The 22828-nt window shown below is 49.4% G+C and overlaps 1 protein-coding gene across 9 annotated transcripts in view; it reads right to left on the bottom strand.

The window, feature by feature from the left end:
* Nucleotides 1-234: 234 nt before the first annotated feature.
* NFATC1 (nuclear factor of activated T cells 1) overlaps nucleotides 235-22828 on the bottom strand; it is a 125471-nt gene continuing 102877 nt past the window's right edge. For all 9 annotated transcript variants that reach the window (XM_044744013.2, XM_070512812.1, XM_044744011.2 and 6 more), the window contains one exon: nucleotides 235-2109. In XM_044744013.2, coding sequence (XP_044599948.1) covers nucleotides 2107-2109 — 3 coding nt within the window. In that variant the 3' untranslated portion in view covers nucleotides 235-2106. The remainder of the gene's footprint in view (nucleotides 2110-22828) is intronic.

Consider the following 22828-nt stretch of genomic DNA (forward strand, 5'->3'; position numbering starts at 1 on the left):
GGGAACTCGACCACGTGCCACTTCCTCTCCACAGGCTTCCCTCTGAAAATCTGGGGAAGAAAGAGAAGGGCTTTAAGACGCACCTCCACGTTCAGCTGGCCACATCAGCGCAGCTTCACAACATAAAGCACTTCTCACAGACGACACAAGGCCAGCACCCACAGGAGAAAACCCGTATGGTTAAGAAGAAACTGGAATTTTCCATACACGTAATGAATCACTCTCAGACTAAGATTGTCCAGCAAAAAATATGGCTTTATTGTGTCTATTGTCTAACTACAAAGATAGCTGACACAAATATCAAACATTTCCTTTCCATATGGGAGTCTACCAAGAAGTGTTTCATGCAACTCCTAGACACTAAATGCGGGGTAACTTCCGGGGTTACGGGCAGGAGTGGCAGGCAGCCTGCGAGGGGCAGGCTCATATGTACACGCAGCCATATATCTTCAGCTCTTCACAGTTATGTGCAAACGTTACAGATATGGCTTTCAGATTTTTGTTTCTTGCTGTGAGTTAAAAAAAAAAAGTAAGACATAATCGTACAGAAGAACATTTTAAAAATAATTCTTTCTGTGGGAGAGCTTTCTCCACCATAACATTATGTTTAATGACTTATAACTTACAACCTCCACCCGCGGGTGCAATTCAGGCATGTTCCATGAGGGGGCATGAATTCCTAAGGCACAATTATTAGGTTAAACATATTTTAATTAAACCATGCTTTTTTGGTTATGTGAAACAATAGGTCACTGCTAGTAATAATGTGTAATAAGCTGTTAATTGTACAAAATGCAGGCGAAAAGCAAACACTAAGCTATCTGTCAACAGTCACTAATCTGAAAACATGCCACAGTCGCTCATATTAAAACATTGTTTTTGGTAATCGTTTTCTTAGATGAAGCAGAGTTATAAGGCTTCTGTGAAATAATCATCTTACAGCTGAACAAATATATTACACTCCTTTTGTAACGGTATTTACAGTTACTTTCCAATCTTGCCATTTGGTAACATGGGTATTTTGAGGGCACCTCTCCTGGCTTTCTAAAGTGCGTGGCTAACTGCATGACGTGAGAAAATGCAGACCTGTCGGGGGGGCGACAAACCCCCGTGGAAGTAGCTGAAAAGCCAGGTTTGGAGTCTTAGATGCATTTTCCAAAACAGATACTGGTTATTGCTAATGCGGAAGCCCTTGCTGGGCGAAGAGTGAATATCACCACCTCAGTTCCTTGTTATTGATAGATAAATATATGCCTATATATGGACACACATGCAAATGCAAGATCTATCCTGTGACAGATAGATTTCTTTTTTTGTCTAGTAACCTATCTTGTGCTATTCAACTTACTTGTGCTATGTTTGAAGCCAGATTACAAACAAAATCCTAGCATGCTACAACTAACAATCCTACGGTTTCAGTAAGACAGCTGAGGGAAGAATATTATGAAAGAGCTGAGATGACAAATTGGAAGATTTCTAAAATGCACTGAATAAGGCAACAAAATTGTGTATGACAATCCAGGAAATTCGAAAAAAGTAGGAAGCGCATTAGGTTTTTCTCACAACGCCCAGCTTGCCAGTATTCTCCTAACTTATACAAAGGATAAAGCCTCTTGATGAAATGTTTTTATAGCTTTGGCTCCTACAAATACTCTCCTGGTAGCAATTCAATGCTCGACTCCATGATGCCCTGATGCTGTGGTCTGGTTAAATAAGGCACTTCCAGTACTGAAATCCTGGGGTGCCCGATGGGTAGGCTGGGGTCAGGCCGCCACGTCGGGTCACTCCCAGGAGAAGGTCTGTCTCTTGCACTCACTGCCCCACACTCTCTACTTCCTCTTCAGATGACTTCTCCTTCAGAAGATGGAGTGGTTCGTCCTGCCTTCCTTCCTTCAAGAGCTACTTCTTTGTACACATGGTATAAACCTTCAGGAAATTGGAAGTTCTGAGTGGTACCAGGTGTGTGTTCAGTTTATTTAGTCAGAAGTCTTTGTACACCGAAGCCCATCTGTCACCTGTCAAGTCGACACCACGCAGCTCTGAGTTCCGAGGGTGCCAACTATGAGTGGACGTTGGTGCTGGAGAGGTCATTTCGTATTATTTCATTTACTGCAAGAAAACAAAAACAGAAAGAGCATTAGGGATACGAGAGTCTGCGTAAAACCGCACGTGAATCACCTGAAACTCCATCAGCCGTGCTTTCGTAAGTTATGTTCAGCCCGTGAAAAGCTGTGTCCTCGAGGGCCCAGCATTCCTTCCTGCTTCCCGCCATGGTCCTCGGGTGTCCTGAGAGCAGCACGCGGCTGCCCAGGCCCTGGCCACAGTGACTACAGGCGCTGGTGGTGGTCGAGCTACCGCCTAGTCCAGAAACCCAGTTACAAATTGCTGCCGGTGTTCTGATGGCGCAGCTCTGGAAGGAGCGCCAGGTGCTGCTCTGCGGGCCAGGAGCGCGTCTTCTCTGGGCAGGGGTGCACGGCTGATGTTTTCATAGGTTTGCAAAACCTACAGACGGACACCCACGTGCAAGAGCCTCTGTCCAGTCCACCCTCAGGGACTCCACCACCCCCGGGATGTCGCTGGACCGGCCACGTCACGGCAGAGAGGACGGCCGACCACCAGGCCTGAGGCTCCTCGTTTGGGGCTCTTCCTTCATTTCTGCTTCCTTGTCCGTGTCCGCTATCAGCCTGTGATTTTTGGCAGCCAGAGAGGAAATGAGCAGAGCTGGCAAAGGCCATCATGAGCGAGCCACACAACATCCCCTCCCTCCGCCCCACCTGATCGGCACCAGATAGGGGAAATGTCACCAGGGAGGCTGTCACCAGGCTCACTTTCCTAGCAGAATTTGGAGGTGGGGAACACGCACTCACGTCACGGAACCACCCAGGTTTCCCTTTGCCGCCCAGATAAACGCCATGTGTTTCTGCAAAGGCCCCGGCCTGTCCGAGGGCGGCTTCCTGGAGCGAGTAGTTGGCGCACTTTTCATCACCCCCACTCCCTTCTCTAAATTCCCTTTCAACATCCCTCCCCCCCGACTATTTTTAAGAATAACAATAATAAAACAGTTGGGGGAACCAGGAATTGTGTCATGGGAACTGATAACAGAGCTTGCTGGCACTGATGTACCGTCAGGAACCTGGACCGCAGACCCCACACCACTGGCTCCTCCCAAAGGTGCAGCCTGGGCAGGGACCCAGGGCAACAGCGGCCACCCTCTGCCCGAGCCCACCTGCCGCCTAGGGGAGGGGGCGGCCTGCGGGACGAGCTGGCTTCATGACCCCCTAGAAGCACACAGCAGGCCACGTGGGCTCCAGGCCACCTGTCTGCAGAGGACACCTCTGGACCCTGCAGAGACACGGGACACAACCACGTGGCACATAGCCCCGCGGCAAACACGGGAGGGCTGGCGCTCTCCTCGCCCAGTAACTCTTCACAGCTGCTCATGAGGCAATAATGAGGCCCTGGCTCAGATCAGCTCTCAGGACCACACTTGTCCCCGGGGTGTGTGCCGGGCAGCTCTTTAGCCACGACACAAGGTTGAACGGCTGCGTGAGGCCCACTGCAGCGTGTGGAGCTTGGCTGAGGCTGGGGGTGGGGGGGGTGGGGGGGGCGGTGTCTCCCCTGCCGTATGCAGCGCAGGCCGCACAGCTCAGCCTGGCCCACCTTCTCCACCGGTCTACCTGCCACCACCGCACCGCCCCTGCGCGAGGCCTCTCCTGCGTGCCCTCTTGGTTCCCGGAGTGCAGGCAGCTGCGGGTGACACGAGAAGGTCGGATAGTTCTTTCCCATTTCACGTGCTTAGCCTCTTTCTTTTTTGAGGCACATGTTCAATTTATATTTTGCAGAACATTGCCACTTCAAAGAACATTTTGACGAAGAAAAATCACGAATCCCGTTCCTTTAGGGTGCTGTCTTGGGAATGAAAAGGCTCACCTGCAGTTGGGATGTCTCGGCACCAAGCACAGTGGTTGAGCACACCTAAGAAGATGCAGAGCTCGTGAGCAGAGACAAGCCCTGGCGAGGAGCTGACATACGAGTTAGGACGATGTCCTGCTCGCAGCCCTTCACCACTTGTTTGTGAGCACTGGACAGCTTACCAGCTGCTGTCATGGTCATCAGCTCATATCATTCTAAAACTGACCCTCGGCCATTGGCACAGCAGGTCTTCCTAACCCGTCTATAGATTAAGCACCGGTTGGGGCCATACCGGCAATGTCAGGACTCCCGCATCAGCGTCCCTGCACCTGGACGGTGGGTGCTGTGGGAAGGAGGAAATGCAGCCAGCAGGGATGTCTTAACCAGGGGTGCCAAGTGAGCTGTGATGCCTCAAAACAGAGAGATTTCACGGACGAGGACTCTGGGAAATGGGATCCCGCTTGATAGAGAAGCGATGGAACTTTCAATTTTACTACACCAAGAGTCTGGGCTGCTACATTCCACTTTTAAGGACAATTGAAGTCTTAGAGCAGATCTGATTCTAGTGAGATACTGTAACAACGATGAGGATCAGGAGTGAGGCCTGAGGGGTAATAATCATGGGGATGGGAGGGAGGCCTGAGGGGTAATGATGATGGGGATGGGAGGGAGGCATGAGGGGTAATGATGATGGGGATGAGAAAGGAGTTCTGAGGGGCAATAATGATGGGGATAGGAGAGAGGACTGAGGAGTAATAATGATGGGGATGGGAGGGAGGCCTGAGGGGTAATACTGATGGGGATGGGAGGGAGGCCTGAGGGGTAATGATGATGGGGATGGGAGGGAGGCCTGAGGGGTAATACTGATGGGGATGGGAGGGAGGCCTGAGGGGTAATACTGATGGGGATGGGAGGGAGGCCTGAGGGGTAATACTGATGGGGATGGGAGGGAGGCCTGAGGGGTAATAATGAGGAGCATTCGGGGGAGGCCTGAGGGGTAACAATGATGGGGATGGGGAGGGGGTCTGAGGGGTAATAATTATGGGGATAGGAGGGAGGCCGGAGGGGTAATAACAAGGGAAATGCAGGGGAGGCCTGAGGGGTAATAATGAGGGGCATTCGGGGGAGGCCTGAGGGGTAACAATGATGGGGATGGGGAGGGGGTCTGAGGGGTAATAATTATGGGGATAGGAGGGAGGCCGGAGGGGTAATAACAAGGGAAATGCAGGGGAGGCCTGAGGGGTAATAATGAGGGGCATTCGGGGGAGGCCGGAGGGGTAATAATGAGGGGGATGGGAGGGAGGCTTGAGGGGTAATAATGAGGGGAATGCGGGGGAGGCTGGAGGGGTAATAATGATGGGGATGGGGAGGAAGGGCAGTAAGCAAAGCAGCTGAGAATCTTCTAGTTACTCAGGGCTTACAGACCACAGGAAAAATAACATCTGTTTGACAAGACAAAAGGGGAAGAAACATCAGAAGTGGGCTTCCCCTTGCTGCCCACTGGGGCACCTGAGCCTTGGAGGGACGCCTGCCGTGGGTGGGAGTGAGGAAGTCACTCAGCGTGTCCTGGGCCCTCCAGCGCCCTGACCAGAGGCCACGCGCCCCACTGCAGGGCTACTCTGAGGCCATGCCTGACCCCGTTTTCCCTGCCCCACCTGGGGCTGTCACGAGGCTCTCAGAAGAGTGGAGGGGCCCCCCAAGTCAGCAAGGCTCTTGGTGCCGTCACTGTGGTCTGGTGGTTTCTGATGAGCAACAGGCCCTGCCTTCCCCCCTACAACTTGCTGGCTGGGCTGCCGGGTCATCAGGCTGTTATCCGAGCCTGGGAATGTCAACCTGGGGTCATAATGTTTCAGACACCTTAGAATGCACTCCAGAACCACCACACACGGGCAGACATCCTCCAGGATCTTCCCTAAGTGTACTCCACGGGATCGAGTGGAGCAGGCAGCAGCAGACAGAGAGCAAAGATGGACAACCTCCACTGCACAGGGGACAGCGTCCCACACAACCGTCCACATGACTGAGGACAGAACAACCATCCAGCTATGCTTTGTTCCAGAGACGCAATCTGTGCCACAACCGTGTAGGGAAGCACAATGGTTCCCACTTCTCAGAGGGTTAAGGAACCCATCCCAGAGGGGCTGACGCAGGTCAGGTGGCCCTTGGATGGCTGGGCTGAGGATGAAAACACAGGACCCTCCTGCTCCTCTCCTCTCCTGGCAGTGACTTCCTACTCCTCTTCCGTGAGGTCATGTTTCCGAGTCCACACCAGCACACCCTCGCCCCCGGGGCTCTGTGTTGGTTATTTTGGGAGTGGCTTTCTCTCTTTGATATGGTTGTGTCGATGACACCTACGGTTTCCCACAATGTCTTCTCTCTGCTGATAATTTCCATCTTCTTATTCAGCTTTTCCACCGACACAAGGTTTTTTCTCTGCAGAAGTATTCTGAACTGCAGGTAACATGTGACCCTCACAGCTCGTCAGGACCTGAAAGAGGAACCTTGGCTTTGCTTCACGTCAGATGTCCCTGCACAGGATGTGGTGAGCTGTTACACCACAGTTTAATTTAATAAGAAGGGTTTTTTCCCTTATATTTAATTTTTCTCTAAAATGCTCCTAAGGTGGAAACTGTTGTTTTTTTCTAAAACTTACGTGGCAGTTTGAATTCTTGTTTGAATCTGGGATCTGTATCCAGGATGCGTGTGTGTCTCTCACTGCCCCCCATCCACCTCTATATACAGATCTTATATACATATCTGAAATTGAGTGAAAAGGAAATTAGTATTTTTTAAAATACAAAACTAAAATGCATAAAATACATGCATAGCTTTCCACCTGTACTTAGATTATCTGTAAATATTAACTATATTCTTCCTAAAGCTGCCTAAAGATCTCTTGGCTATTCAGAAATGAGCTGTGCATATTAATAAGGTGAAGTGTCCTTTTTAAAGTAGAATATTTCTCTCTTTGATCACCATTTTGAAGGCAAAGCCTCGTGTTGCAGTGAAATATCCACAGTCCACCTCCTGGTCTCGCTCCTCGTTCTGTGTGACATACTGAGAATAGTGCACACCAGAAAGGAATTGTGCAAGTCTGAATACTGCCTCATATATTTTGCCCCGCCAATGCCCAGTTTTTAAGCAAAGTTTTCCCACATGTCTGAATTTTTGCTTTCTGAAAGCAACTAAGGATCTCAAATCAAATTTTAAGGAATGAGCAGACACTGGACTGACCTAACATTTATGCAGCCTTCATGGTTTCCTGTGCACTTGCTCACAAATTATTCTTTATCCTTGCAACAATCCTATGAGGAAGTGAAGGCAGACATCATAATTCTGAGTTTTGTAAATGGAGAGGCCACAGAAGGCGCAAGTGGAGGCGGCAGGCACTCGGCCCCGGAGCTGATAGGAGAGGAAGCTGAGACCACTACGAGATGATCTGCGCCTGCGGCGGGCCTCACACCCCACCTGCACACTCCGCGGTTCTCTGTCCTTCTAGACTGTTCCCTCGGAGCTCCACTGGCACATCTCAGGGGAGACGTGTGCTGCTTTCCAAACTTACTAAGAAAGTCACGAAAGGTGGGGATGCTTGGTTGTCGCCGGCTGTGCTGAGGAGGTGGACGGGCCAGAGGTACAACAACCCCCAACAGCTCCGCCAGCCCACTCTCCGTTCCTGCCCGTGCCAGTTCCCTCTCCCCCCAGCTCTCCCCCACTCTGTCCCCGAGGGAAGAGCGAGGGGCACAGACACCACTTTCCTTTTCTGTGGGCGTTTCTCACAACAAAACAGAACAACACATCAACAGCCCACCCACCACACACACAAACAGGGTGCTCTGTTTGAGCAAAACACCTTTTTCCAGTCATTCCTCCTGCACTAGAGTTTATGTGCTTTAAAAATCTTTTTTAAAAAGGAGAAGAGGCAGGTGACCCAGGGAACCACACAGGGTCTGCACTCTCGCGCATTTTCCGCTGCATCGTAGGAACAAACAGGAGGTGCCTGCATTTCCTCTGCTCTGAAACAAACGGCAGAAGCAACAAGTGCTCCTCAGAGGTGTCAGCACAGAGTCAACACCAGAGCCGTGTGCTGACAGGCCGCGTCAGAAACTTCATTCAGGAGTCCCAGCAGAGGCTCGGCGGCGCACGCTGTTCCCCAAGGAAAGCCTGGTGGAGGCCTCGACAGACATGCCAGGCCTGGAAGGCACCCAGCGCGCCTCTGGCTGCACGCACACACTCCCCCAGTGTCAGTCCTGTGTGTGGGACTGGACCTCGATTGGCAGCTGCCTGCCTCGTCGCTGCTGGGACCCCTCACCCCACGCGGCCTCTCAGGCAGCTTGCTCACTGCCGTCCTGACAGTCACTCATCTCGTCAGTTCCAAGACTTTATCATCAACTGCCCTACTTCCTACTCTGCATGAATCAGTGATAGTGTGTGCTTCTGTGTGTGACTTTAAATAAGAGGGACTTTGAATGAAGTGATAACACTGTCACTTTAAACGGCAAGAGGAAAGAATGAGGACGAAGGAAAGCCCTGGGTCTCAACATTTAGGATGTCCCTTAGATCCTAGGAAATAGGACATTCCATGATCAGTTAAAATATAAATAAACCCTGGAGGAAAAGCAATCCCTAAAACGTGACAGAAGCTGCAGAGAGAATATCTAGGTGGTGTCTGTTTTAAAGCTGCCCGGCCTCCTGTTCTCCAGGGGGGCCGCTGGGCCAGGCCACACTTTGGCACATGGCAATGAGCCAACAACGCCTGAGGATCCTCTGGTTTTCCAACTTTTCTCAGACATAAATTCTCCCTACGTTCATGCCACATCATTCAAACCACAGCTCAGAGATTTGTGAGCAACCTGCTGGCCATGGGAGGCCTGTGGCCTTCCTTCAGAAAATCTGATGGGAGGTCTTTGCATCCTGGACACGCATCGTCAGGAGAAGGTGCAGCCAGAGAGTCTGGACGAATGAAGACGCAAGTCCCCTTCTCCTTCTGCCTCTGAAGCCCCGTGGGATGGGTTCCTGCACTTGCCTGGTGCCTGAGGGTCTTCCTTTGAAAGCAGGAAGTCTGTCTGAGACCTTTCTGCTCCATAAATCGGGGAATTCTTCAATCTTCTGCAGGAGAGAAACAAGTCCCCCTAGATGAGAGGTCTGGGAGCAGGGAATCATAAAAGGCACATGCCTCACAGTGTCTTTCCCAGCTCTCCGGGAAGGGAATATTATCATTATTCTTATTCTGAAGACAGGACCAGAGAGGGCAGGAGGTGCGCCAGTCCTCACACGAAGGTGAACAGCAGAGGCAGGAATGGAACCGGCCCTACTGTTGGTGGGAGTGTGGTGCAGTCAGCCAGGAGCTCCACAGCTGTCCGCAGAGACAGGGCAGGCTGCAGGCTCCACCCTCGATACCGTGATGGCTTCCTCGGGGGTGCAAGGCTCTCCAGGTCTGTTTTCTATATGGCAGAATGCTGTGCTAAAAATGCTCCCTCAGATGCTCTACTCATCCTGCTTTTATAAAGAAAGATGTGTGTGCACGCAGTGGCACTCTCCGGTGAACTTTCAGTTTACTGATTGTCGGAAAAAGAAGAAAATTATGGGGCATGTGAGTGAAAGTCACACTGGTCTGAAGTTAACGCAAAGTCTGAGCTCAACCACAAGACCCACGTTCTCACAAAGACATAAAATGGTGCCCGGGGGATGGGGGTTGATACTCCTATACTTTTAGTTTCCACATTTCCTACAATGCGTGTGTGTCCCTTTCATTATCAGAACAAATATCTGTGTAGGTTTTTTAGGTTAATGCAAACATTAGCTGTGTCTTTCCGTTCCTGTCACAGAGAATCTCATCGGACGGAGCTGTGAGCGACAACCGGGCCAAACAATGGAAAAAGTCGCTCGACACGACCGAGCTGCCTCCGCCTGGCCCCACACACCCGGGGACCACACAGAGGGCTCTGCTCCTTTTCCTTCTTGGGAATCCAACAGAGCTGTGGGCCCTCCGTGCCGGGACGTGGGGAAGGAAGAGCCAGAAGAAGGTGTTAGAATTTTCTAGATGGGTGTTCACACAGACGCTGACCCTAGTTTCTTAGGAACTGGGTTTGGGTTTAGAGAACAAGAAATCTGGTTCAGCAATGTTAGCCCAGCCACATTGTTTAATCCTTGCTTTTTTAAAAAAGGTTAAGACCATAAGAACCATACTTTGCAAATAATATTTGTCATTTTTTTAAAAAAACATATTTGTTGATATATGTATATATTAGCTTAATTACATAAAACACATTTTAAAGCATCTTCCTCTTTTTCAATAGTTATGTTAGTTCCAATGAAGAAACCAACTGTCCTACGAAATTTAGAAAAATTTAACAATATTTATGTATGGCTACTTAGCAAACTAGCCAGCCCAGCAGGGATACTGTCATTTTTCCGGTCCTGGTTTTATATAACATGCTACAATGTTGCTTTTTCATGAAGAGAAGTATTTCTTTAAAGGCTTCATTGTCCTTTAAACAAAAGCACTATGGGAAACAAAGAAGGTCTTAAAGATTCCACTGAGGAGTCCACACAGGATTACATTCCTAAGGCAACATCCCACGTGGCCTCATGTCCTACAGACTCGCTGTCACAGCTCACGATCAAATTAAATACTGCACATAAATAAATATATAGCACAAAAGCAATTGTTACTTGCTTACTCCATTTTCCTCTGAGGGACAGAAAAAATCATATTCTTTGCAGAGCACAAGTCATCAAAAACATTTTTTTTTAAGGGAAAGCCAAAATAGTTTTTTGAAGAGCAAAACAAAACAGGAAGGACATTCTTTCCCATTCCTATAACTAAAAGATAATTTTAAAAAGTATTTGCTAAGTTTCCCAGAAAATACACCTTTAGCTAAAGTTAGTGCTGTAACCTAAGAGGATAATAATTTGGGTAGACACAAGGAGAACCAGAAATATCTCAGGCCAAATCTATTCTTAAAGAACTAAGTTCTCAGAAGTCTCTCCATTATGTCTGATGCACTGAGTCTTTCCAGTGTCTAAGGATTCTCGGTAAGAAAGCCAGGATGCAAATGATGGCGGCTGCAAATCCTACTGAACATACAGACTTTTACTGCTGTGACTGTCTTTGCAAGGGGCCACGACAGATGTGTTCCCCACACGTCTGTGGTTTTGGCAGATGGCTGCAGACACTGTCACGTCCTCCACTGGACACGTACATTTAGACTTACTCGGTTCTTATCTAACGTATTATGGGAGCTGTGAGCTAAGTACATGAAAACACCATGATTGAAGCCACAATTTAGAGATCAGAAAATAGGAAGCGGAGAACATGCTTTCATTCCACTGTGAGAGTGCGTTTGGTCCGATGCAAAGAGATGGCCGAGGCGCAGGCCCTGAGGAAAGTGAAGCGCTGTCTCTCATGTGGGTTTTTAACTTCTTGAGAAGAGGCAACCTCTTAGAAAGTTTGCCGTAAATATTTCCTCCTCCGCAGGTAGGCACTTGTCATAAGCTCCTGCGTACAGCGGCTGTGCCCACCCAGCCTCCTCTGGTCTTCTGAGCCGCCCGGCGCCCCCTGCGAGAGGCGCTATGTCTGGGACGCGGCAGTTTAAAAAGAGGAGCCATTTTCCCGGAGTGGATCACAACCACGGTCATTCCGAAAATGCAGAGTTGCAATATTACTACAATCCTTTTCTACTTTTCTGGTTTTTTTTTTCAAAGATGCTTTGTGAAGCAGTGGAAAATAATACAGTTTCTCAAGTTTCATTAAAAAGTAAGTTCTCGTGTTACCTCGGGTGTCCTGGACCTATTTCAGCCTTCACTTATTTTTATCTTTTTGATCATAATAAGCCACTGCCATGGGGCCCGCTATTTTTAGAAGGAGAGAATGGGGCAGCGGAGGGACTGAATGACAACAAGTCACAGTTTTAATAAAACATGACCCTCCCAACTGGATGTGGAGTTGGCACTGATGAACACTATTGTCACGCGGGGCTGTCAGCCATTAAAACAGAACGATTTTCCTACCTTCGGTGCCTGCTTCCTTATTTAGCCTGAATACTCCAAATAATGCAAACGCCCCGAGTGGAAACTCCGGCATCCGTGGGGACCGGGCCAGCCACGTGACGGAGGCACCACAGGCCTGTCCTCCATGCCCCGTGATGTGTGGCAGGGAGTATGCCTTCCATCACCTGGCCCATTATTCATCTATGCTCAACTCTCATTCCACAGTTACTCACTGGGATCATTAAACCACCAATTAGCATTTTCCCAGGGCTTCTTTGTGCGGCTAGAAAATACATTCCCCCAAATTATGAAATTCCTGTTCAAACAGAATGAACAGGATTGAAAAAATAAAAAATTTTAAAGCCCCCTTTAATTAAAAAATAGTAATAAATGGACCCAGAGAGAGTGACAGCTGCGGGTGTGGCTAGGTGTGCTTCCTCCCGTCACTCCGCTGTGGAAACAGAATTCTTTCTCTGGCGGCTAAGCATGAGGTTGGGGACCGAAAGTGACAATGCATCAACAACGCGGGCTTCCTTCGTTGTCGGGCAGCGAAGGAGATAGGTCAGAGGCTGCGGCTCCCAGTACAAGGGGGTCAAAATGCCCATCAGCCCAACTTCAGCCGTGGGAAACCGCCAGGCCCTGCCAGCCTGGCACAGGAGAGGCGCCCCACGAACACCCATCAGGTGCCAGGTGTCGGTCAGGAGATGCTGCTTGTGAGGGAAGCAAAGGAGACGGCTCAAACCCACCTGTTCCTGGGTTTGCAGGAAGTGAAACCACTCCTTCTTATCGTTAAATGTGACTTTGAACTAAATCCTCACCTCACCAGAGCACTGTTAGCAAGTGTGTTGGCGTGATGGTCGCATTGTGATCACGTGAGCAAATGACCACTTGGAAAGATGGATGCATCTCAGGGACACAGCGACGGGGAGGTGTGAGATTGGGACCTGACTCAGAGACATCAACACCGACAACCGGAGGGGAGAGAGGAAGTGCTCGTGCTGTGTCTTGCCCGCTCAGGGCCTGGACCTGGGTGAGGGGACAGAGGAACCCACTCTACTGTTCATTCCACTCCTGTGGATGTTTGAAAGTTTCATAATTAAAGACTAACACTATCTTCAGAGAGAAGCTGGAGCCCAGGAGAGGCTGGTGATGGCCCTGCTTGGCCTCCTGAGACTGGCCAGCTCTCTGGGCATCCACTGGAGGGGGCTGAGCCTGTCCCACGGTGACGGGGAAGACACGAGGGTCCCCTCAGGCCGTCCTGGCCCAGCACCACACCATGAGCACACCACCACCAGGACTGGCCCTGCTCCTCGTGCCGTCTGTGGGCCAGTAGCCACGGCATCACTGGGAGCTGGGAAGGCTGCAGGTTCCTGGACCCCACCCAGTCCCACTGAACCGGAACATTTTAACAAGATCCCCAGCGATTCCATCCGTACCCACAGAATGTCCAAGAAGCCCTGGGCCAGGTGAGGGCAACCAGGAGACTCAGGGAGGAAAACTCTCAGTGCCCAGAAGAAAATGCCCCCAGGTACTTCCCCAGGGCTGCTCTCTTAAAGGCGGTGCCGTCGTCCTCGAGTGGGGAGCACGCTTCTCTCACCTTCAAACAGTTCAACCCTTGTTCAAATCTTTAAGAGGAAATTTGTGCTAGTTTTTTTTTTAACTGAAAACATAACACTACAAGTGACATTTTGCTTGAAGTTTGGGGATAGCTCAAAAATTCTCTGAAGTGTAGCAGAGAATGACACAATATTTGGGGAAGACAGATGCTAAGTGGGTGTGGTGCTGAAGAGAGATGAGGAAAGGGAAATAACCCACTGAGAACAATTCTTGAAAAAGCTGAATTCTTACCCAGGTGTCTGAAATTACCTGGTTGGTCACAGAGGCAACCTGCAGCTTTGAGGGAGGGCCAGGAGCTGCCACGGTCTGCGGTGCTCTACAGGATTCGGGCCTGAGGACCAGCACCACTGCGGTGGCCAGTACCCTAACCCTGGGGTCACCTTGAGGCAGCCCCTGGGAGCAATCCTGCCCTCACCTGCTGGCCAACAGCACAGCTTGGCTCCGAGAGGGCATCAGCCACCTTCAGCTGCTCTGAGCCAATGGGCGTTGACATGGCAGCCCAGGGTTTTAGGTATGGAGAAAGGAGTTAAAATAACACTCAGGGATTTTCATTTCCATTGTTAGAATTTACAAGTGATCCTGCTTTCAAGTACCATTGAAAATTATTATTGATAGAACTCCACACTCCTTAGACTGAATTCCTGCAAGGCCGCCTCCATTTTACATCTGGGCGATCTCCCCATGCGCTCGGCACCCACACATGACATCTGTGTGTCAACGCGAGTGAGCGACTGCGTGCTAGTCCTTCCGCACAGCACACGGGCCTCCACCTCATGCGCTCCTGTCTCTCAGTGATGGGGAAGCGGGGTGAGGAGACAGCAGGACAGCTGCTCACTTCTGTGCTGCCCCACCCCGGCCCCCATCGCTCTGCGGCTTCAGGGACCGCTGCAGCGACAGCCAGAGAGAGATCACAGGTCCTCAGTCAGCGCAACGTAGGGATGCGAAGAACACAGGAGCAGGATTCTCGCTCCACAGCTTCTCCTCCTGGTGCTGCTGGACGAGCTGAGGACAAGCTCAGAGAACAGGCCGCGTCTCTGACCTGGTGGGCTTACACACACTGCCCTTGGCCACCCTGTTCCTAGCAAAGAAGTGGTTTTCCTCCTTAGAAGGCTGTTGAGGAAAATCTGGGAGTAAACCGAAGGTTCAGGGTGTGGGTGTAACACATGTGGTACAGCGTTCTGCCTGTTTTGGTTTTGTTCTTTGTAAAATAACTAAGAGGCTAATTTGCTGGGAGAGGCTCTGGCGCAGAGAGCACAGGATTTCCCACGGTAGCATCTCTCACTATTTCAGCCTCCCAGAGCAGCCCCTTTAGTTCAGTTTCAACAGAAAGTCCAAACTCTCGCCACCGCATCTTGGGCCGTACTTATGTCTTCCTGCTTCATCCTCTGGCATCTCCAGTTTGCTGTCATGTAGCACTGGGCTCTGCGTCCTCTTGGAGCCATTTTCCAGCCAGCAGCCCAGTCTTGGCTGTGGCCACCCACAGGCCAGCCTGAGATGAAGGCACGAATGCTTCCGCCTGTCCTCTCCACCCCAGCCTGGAGGGCACGACTTCCTCAGTGGATTCCGCCACAGCTGCTGAATCGCAAGCAAGGGTTCCCCTCAGACCTTCTCCTGAGCTCCACACAACAACTCCACACTCCGCCGCTGCCCCCGCTGCCGAGGCTGCATCTGCTTCTTACCTCCCACAGCCAGGTCCCCTGCCCACCAAGCCAGTCCCTGCGTGGGTCCCGCATATGCCATGCCCATCCTCTTCTCCCCCGCTGCTCTGCTTCCAGCAGCTCCGGGCTGGGATGGCTCAGCATTTCCACCTGCTGCTGGGCCTAAGTCACTCACACATCCCATCCCACAGCCAGAGCGAGTACTGCCAAGGTGGAAATCTGAGGGAAATGCCCCAAGGGAGGCCCCATCTCTTCACGCCTCCTCCCTCAGCTCCACCCCCAGCTGCTCCCAGGTCCACCCAACACCTCAGCACCTCACAGCAGAGCCTGGCGGTGATGCTGCTGCCCAGGACACCTGAGTCCCACTCCTGCCTCCCACGCCACCTCGGAAAGGCCAGCTGGTGCCTCTTCGGTGCCCAGAGGCCCTAGGGAGCCACTGCCCTTGCTATGCGATTCTTTAACGTCCACTTCCCTCCCCGGGTAGACAGAGCCCACCTTGAGGGTAGGAACTGTACCCATGAGCGTTGGTAGAACTGACCAGTTTCTTCATTCTGTAAAGATCTGAACAGAAAAACCACAGATGGCATGAAGAAGAATGCGTCAATAGCCAAGCTGGCAAGTTACTCTTAAAAATTCCTAATTTGTAAAACAATAGGAAGGAGACGGAGGCAAAGAGTCAGAAAAATATAGGTAAATGAGATAGGTCCCATATCTTTAGGACATATTGACCCTGGAGTGGAAAAAAGGAAAAAAAAAAACCCAAGATTGAATTTTTGTATTGATTATCCAATTATTAATCTTTATAGAAGCTATTCCAACACTGCACATAATGAGTAATTCATCAAAGTATATTAGGTGCCATGGAAGTTGCATTCGGTATAAAGGACCATTAAGTTTCTTGTAATTGCACATTACTGGAGCTTCAGTTAGTTCTAAATCAAATCAGCAGGACTGGCACGTATGCGTGCTAATTGACTTTATGTAATAACGGCATGCCCCTGGTGATTACCAAAATGAGCAGCCTTGCTGAGTTACCGCGGCCCCAAAGACCACTTCTCAGCCCAAGCAGAGGAACAGCATTTCTAACAACACTGGAAGGAACAGGCAGAAGAAACCACCTGCATCTCCTTCCTGAACAAGGAAAGGATGCCCTGGGCCATGCGCCAGGACCCTGTGGGCCAGGGGGCCAGGGCCCGAAGCACACTCACAACCTGCTTTCTGGAGGAAATTCTACCAATCCACTGCTCCGGAGCTTGACAGACAGGAACCCAAGCCCGGGAAAGTGTCATGTCCCTCAGTACCTCATTACACGCATTTCCCATCTGAGAAAGAGACGGTCGAGACGTGGAACAGACAGCCTTTAAGACGAAGCTCCCGTCTTCATTCCCCTGAAATGGTCTCTAAGGCCCTCAAATTCAAGAGCAGGAGCGCTGCCACTCACTGGCCTCCGCGATTCAGGTGGCAATGGACCAGGCACCATTCTGTGGCCCTGCTTTGTCAACTTGGATCATTCTTTAAATTCTGAACATCGTTTGGTTGTTACCTTGTGCTCCTCGCTCTGCTCTAATTTTTCCAGGGGCCAGGGATCTGATCTGCTCATGTGTCTTGACAGCCTCGCAATGCCAGTCATACAAAGTAATCTGCCAACATTATGTGGTCTTTTGAAAGTTGAACTGATCCTTTCTGTGAGTTTCAACAAGACTGAGACTGAGCCAGACCTGACACACCTCTTCTGCAGGATTCTAAGCATTTATTGCTCAGGCTGTGGTGAAATTACTACAATAGCAACTTGCATTGTGTCTTGTGTTTGTTGAACTGCTTCTTTTTGGCGAGGTTATGAGCTCTCCTGTTTGGGAAATTTAGCATTAATTCCTTCTCTGTTTATTTAAATTTGGTTTCTGAAGAAGGCTTAAAATACGTCCTCAGGAAAAAGACTGAATATGTAGAGAACGACTATTTAGAGCTCTTTATTCACAATAAGTGTTAATTCAGACTGCAGAGCTTTTCCAGCGTGAGGCCCCTCCCTGCCCCTCAGTGGCTGACTTCACAGCAGGCAGCCCTGGAGCGTCACACACTGAACTAAAGGATGACCCGAGGCCCGTTTCCATGACAAACGGCGATGAAGAAAACCAGCTCCGGAGCTGGGGGTCAAGTCCGGCACCTTCCCTGCTAACCTCCTCCCCTACCCCTGCACAGGCTGTCGGACACGGGCTCCAACTCCGAGACTACAATGCGCTTCCACGTGCAAGAGCACACGAGACAGCTTGTCAAGATGCGCCGTGAATTTAGCAAGCCCTGGTCAAGCGGAGACCACGGACACAATCAAAGTGATCAAAACTGCTTTAAAACCTCCAAGTGTCTGGAAAGACCCTCCAGTGAGCAGGGCTGCACCTGCAGGTGTATGAGTGAGTATTTCACTGAGGGGCTTTGTGGAGGAAAATCACGCAGAGGGGTGTGACTTTCAAGTTCTCCTCTCCTCACCTGCCTGCCACTTAGTAAGTGTGCTGGACGCCACCTGCTGAGAGAGGCACCACCTGACCTGCTCACACCCCAGGGCCCAGCTCCTCCTGGGAGTGAGGGGCCTCCTCCCCTGCGCCCTGACTGGGCAGGAAGGAGCGGTCAGCACCAACGTGCCCTGGGGCTCAGCAACTCTCCCCCGCCCCCCACCGGTGGTCTGGGTGCTCCCAGTGCCTGCCTTGAAGACTCAGCGATGGTGGCAGCGAGGGAGAGCGCCAATCAATGCACAGTGGCCAGTGGACGGTGGACGCTGGCGTTTTTATGAGCCAGAAGTCATGAACCCCGTTGCCAGCCTGGCCTTGAAAGCAGAGAGAAACAGGAAGCAGAAGAGGAAGTGGCAGGGAGGGAAGGGGCGCGGTGCTGATGAAAGGCTCTCGAAAGCCCAGGTCAACCTCCTCTGCCGGAGCCGCCACGCCTCTGGAGAAACGCCTGTCCAGTGGATCAATCACCTCATTTCCATCCACACGTTTCTCTGTGGTACTCCCATTCCGCTTTATCATGACAGGAAACTGCACGCAGGATGGAAAGCTGGCATTTCATCCAGGGGAAACCACCGTTTCCATCTCAGCGAGTGAAAGAGATTGCAGAAGAATATCAACATTGCAGTTAAGGTGGGGAGGAAAGATAAGGGGGCTTGGAGCCTCACGCGTCCGCTGGTGTTTGGACAGTTTTGAAGGACAGTCAGCCCCGTGCTTTTAATTCTCCTGTCAATTCAGCATAAACACCTAATTAACAGAATTTGACATTTTCTCAGCTCTTTTCTTAAATTAAAATACATTAAAAAAATGCCTACACACAGCTCCCCGCCTGGCACATCCTGGCTGTCCTGCTGATGCTGTTTCAAATGTGGCCACAGACACTCCTGTGAAGCCAGAACACTCGGGGGACGGACCGATAGACGGATGGACGGAGACTCTGCTTCTGCCCAGGCCTGGCCCAGCGGCGGCCACCTCACTTTATCCACCCACCACCTCTTTTCTCTCCAGCCATCTGCCAAGAGGAAATACTCTGCTGTACTGGGAGTCTGGGAATCCCAGAAAACAATCTTAAATCCACAGAAATAATTGAAGTTCACTTCTACCGAGCTGCTCAGTTCCATTCTGATTTTTATTACAATGTCAACAAGAGTTTAATTTGTTTTAAAGTTTAGGTTCTTAAATCTGAGTGATATACGGTAGTTTACAGCTTGCTGGCAACAGCTACTGTGGAAAAAAAATGGAAAGTGTATATAAAGGCGATTCTAAGTTTGACATCGTGAAAGCAGGGAGCTGGGCCAAAAGCAGCAAACAGCACGGCTTTCCCCACCCGGGGACAGCGGCCACACCACGTGACCACGGGCACGTTTCCCTCCTCGACCAATCTCGTCTGGGGCTGTAATTAAGAGGAAATGTCCTAAAATGTAATTTCTTACACTAAACAGTCACAGATGCTAGCTAGGCCACTAATGGAGGGACTGTCTTCTCTGGGCTCCTTTCTAAAAACCAATTCCAGCGAAAACACTTCAGGGGGTGCTGGAGAAGGAGGGTGCTGCCCCAGCCCCGGGCTGTATCTCTCGATTCGCTAGACTTCTGCCTGTGAACAAGGCGGTGCAGAAACGTGTCGTTTCAGACCACTCTGAGCAGGTCGGACTGAAACCAGCGTGAGAGGACGCTGCACATGTCTGCACAGAACCACCCGGACCTTGAACGCATTCTGATGCAAGATGCCAGCTCTGACACTCACCTGGTTTCCCCGTCTAGCTTTCGCTGGGGCAGAGCTCTAAGTCCTGTTAGAACCAAGGCAGACACACAGACTAAACTGCAAACCAAGTGCTTTATGGGCAGCAAGGATGGAGGAGGCCGTAGAACACGGCTTTCCCCAGAGACTGAAGGGCGCTGCCCCGTGTGGGTCCCCCCTCGGCAGGAGAGCGAGGGAGCTGCCTGCGGCTGCCTGGTTTTACACAGCCAGGGCCCCCACGGTGACGGCAACACTCCCCCGACGTCACGTCTGCACTCGGCCAGACAGTGAATCTGCTGCACTTTCTCCCTTTTCCCTCCTGCACGGGCTCGGACTGGAGCCAGAGCCGCGGGTAAATCACAGACATTTCTAGATGCTGCTGAGGCTGTGAGCTCCTGCTGTCTCCCAGGGCTCACTTCCTGCCCTATCTAAAGCAACAGCAGCTGTGAGGGCCTGATAGGGCCCGTCCTGGGGTGGGAGCGAGGACGGCTAGGGGGCTGATAATGCCGCCCCCAGGCCCCTAGGCCCAAAGACCGCATCCTGCACCGTCTGCCCACTTCAGACCAAAAAAAACCAGCCGCTGGGCTGTGGGAGCGATAACTGCCCAAGTCCTGGGGAGGGGAGTGGCCTCGCCGACTTATTGTCCCAAGTATCAGCTTTGATTACTTGGGGTCCCCCGGGCCTGATAAGGGCGGATGTTTAGAAGGGGGAATAGACTTTCTTTGTTCTTTACTACGTGGAAGTGTCCACTGTATAATCTGATAGGAAGGAAGAATCCTGTTTCGAAATTCAAACTGAAAAAGGTAAAGGGACTCAAAATTTTGTGTGCCCCACCCACATTAATGTGAGAGAGAACCCAAGTTGCCCATGGTCAGAAAACACAGAGGCACCGATCCCGCCAAGCGGCAACAGACGGAGGAATTCATAGGACTACTGTCCATGTTTCCAAGATAATCGTCTACTCAGCTCAACAGTAAGTAATGGAGGAGCACACATATTTTATTCCCTAAGAGAAATTCTACCATCAGCGTTGTGTTCATGTCATACAAAAATAGAATTCGAATTTTTTCCTAACACTCCCTAAAAAAGGAGTCCAAGGACTGTGCATGTTCCACATACAAAGGAAAAACCATATGTGACGTGTACAAGCCTCCAGCTTTGAGAGCATGGCTGCTCCCGCGGCATTGAGTACTTCCACAAAATTGTACTTAACTCTAAACACTCCTTTGAAAAGAAGTTCCTTGAGCTGTGTAAGAGATGCACACCTCGACCGTCCTTAGCAAGGTCCACACGCCAGGCCGTTTACCGCCTCTGGAGATTTGCCTTTTATGGACATTTTCATATAAATGGAACCATATGATATGTGGACTTTTGTGTCTGGCTTTTTTGACTAAGCCTGATTTCAAGGTTCATCCATGTCCTAGCATGAATCAGTACCTCATTCCTTCTAATGGCCGACTAATACTCCATTGTATGGCTATCACACACTTTTCCTATCTATTCATGAGTTGCTGGACATTTAAGCTGTTGCAAAAGTCTGGCTATTATGGATAATGCTGCCAAGAACCTTGGTGGTCAAGTCTGTGTGGACTCATGTTCATTTCTCTTGAGTTCCACCCAAGAGTGGAACTGATGGGTTACATGGCAAATTTATGTTCAACTTTAAGACATTGCCAAAGTGACATACTATTTTACATCCCCACTAGTAATGTGTGAGGGTTCCAATCTCGCCACATCCTCTCCAGAATTTGCTATTGTCTCTCTTATTTATTACAGTCTAATGGGTATGAACTGGTATCTCATTTGCATTAGTATTGCACTTGTACTCCCTAATGGCTAATGATGTTCAGGCTCTTTTCATGTACTTCTTACCCTTTCATATATCTTCTTTGGAGAAACGTCTCTCTAAATCTTTTACTCACTTTTTGACTAGCCTGTTTGTCTTACTATTATTGAGAAATAGTGTTCTTTGTATATTCGGGATACAAGCTCTTTATCAGATACGTGTTTTGTGAATACATTCCTCCAGTCTGTTGCTTATCTTTTCATTTTCTTAATGGTATCTTTTGAAGCACAATAATTTTGAATTTTAATGAGGTCTAACTTATCAATTTTTTTATTTTATGGGCTGTGTTTTTAGTGTCATATCTAAAAAATCTTTGCCTAATCCAAGGTCTTGAAGATTTTCTCATATGTTACCTCCTAAGAATTTTATCGTTTTAGCTCTTACATTTAATTTCATGATCAATTTTGAGTTAAACTTTCGGTGTATGGCGTGAGGTAAGGGTCTAAGTTCACTCGTTTGCATGTAGATATCCCTTGTTTCAGCACCATTTGTTAAAAAGGCTATCCTTTGCCACAATTAAATGGCTTGGCACTTTTGTTAAAAATCAATTTACCATAAATATAAGGATTTATTTCTGGACTCTCAATTCTGTTCCATTGATCTACATGTCTCCTGCCAACACCACACTGTCTCGATTATTGTAGCTTTCTAGTAAGTTTTGAAATTGAGAACTGTAAGTCTTCCAACTTTGTTTTTTGTTTTCAGAATTGTTTTGGCTATTCTGGATCTTTGAAATTCCATATAAATTTAGGATCATTTTGTCAGTTTCTGGGAAAAAAAAAACCTGCTAGAATTTTGGTAGAGATTGCATTGATTCTATGGATTAATTCCATTGTGATCAGAATTAACCCTTTAAAATTTATGAAGTCTTGCTTGACGGCCTGGTGGGAGGCCATCCTGGAGGAGGTTCCCTCTGTGCACCCCTGTGGCTCATTCTCTACATGGCTTTCAGGTCAAGCCAGCCGACAGTGTGGTTCGATTGTTTTATGTCCTTCTGACTTTCTGCCTAGCTGTCTTATGCACTATTAAGAGTGCAATATTGAAGTCTCCAGCTATTATTTTTTAATTGTCTTTCAACTTATCCCTTCAGTTCTGCCCATTTTTGTTTCCTGTATTTTGGGGCTCTGCTGTTACATGGAAATATATTCATAATTGTTATATCTTCCTACTCAATTTATGCTTTACTCACTATAAAATGTCCTTCTTTGTCTCTGGTAACATTTTCTCTGGTTCCAGATCTATTTTGTCTGGTATCAGTACACCTACTCCAGACCTCTTTGGGTCACTATTTGCATGATATACCTTTTCCATCTTTTACTTTCAACCTATTTGTATCTCTAAATCTAAAATATGTCTTTTGTAGACAGAATATAGTTGGATCCTGTTTGTTTGTTTTCCAATCCAGTCTGACAACCCACACCTTTCTATTGGAGTGTTTAGTTCATTTACATCTAATGTAATTTTGATACAGTAGGATTCACTTTTGCCATTTGCTATTTGTTTTCCACGTCTTGTGGTTTTGCTTGTTTTTGTTGTTCCTATATTCTTCGTTACTGCCGTCTTTTGTGTCAAC

This window comes from Equus asinus, chromosome 7 (genome assembly GCF_041296235.1).
Source record: "Equus asinus isolate D_3611 breed Donkey chromosome 7, EquAss-T2T_v2, whole genome shotgun sequence".
Classification (NCBI taxonomy): domain Eukaryota; kingdom Metazoa; phylum Chordata; class Mammalia; order Perissodactyla; family Equidae; genus Equus; species Equus asinus.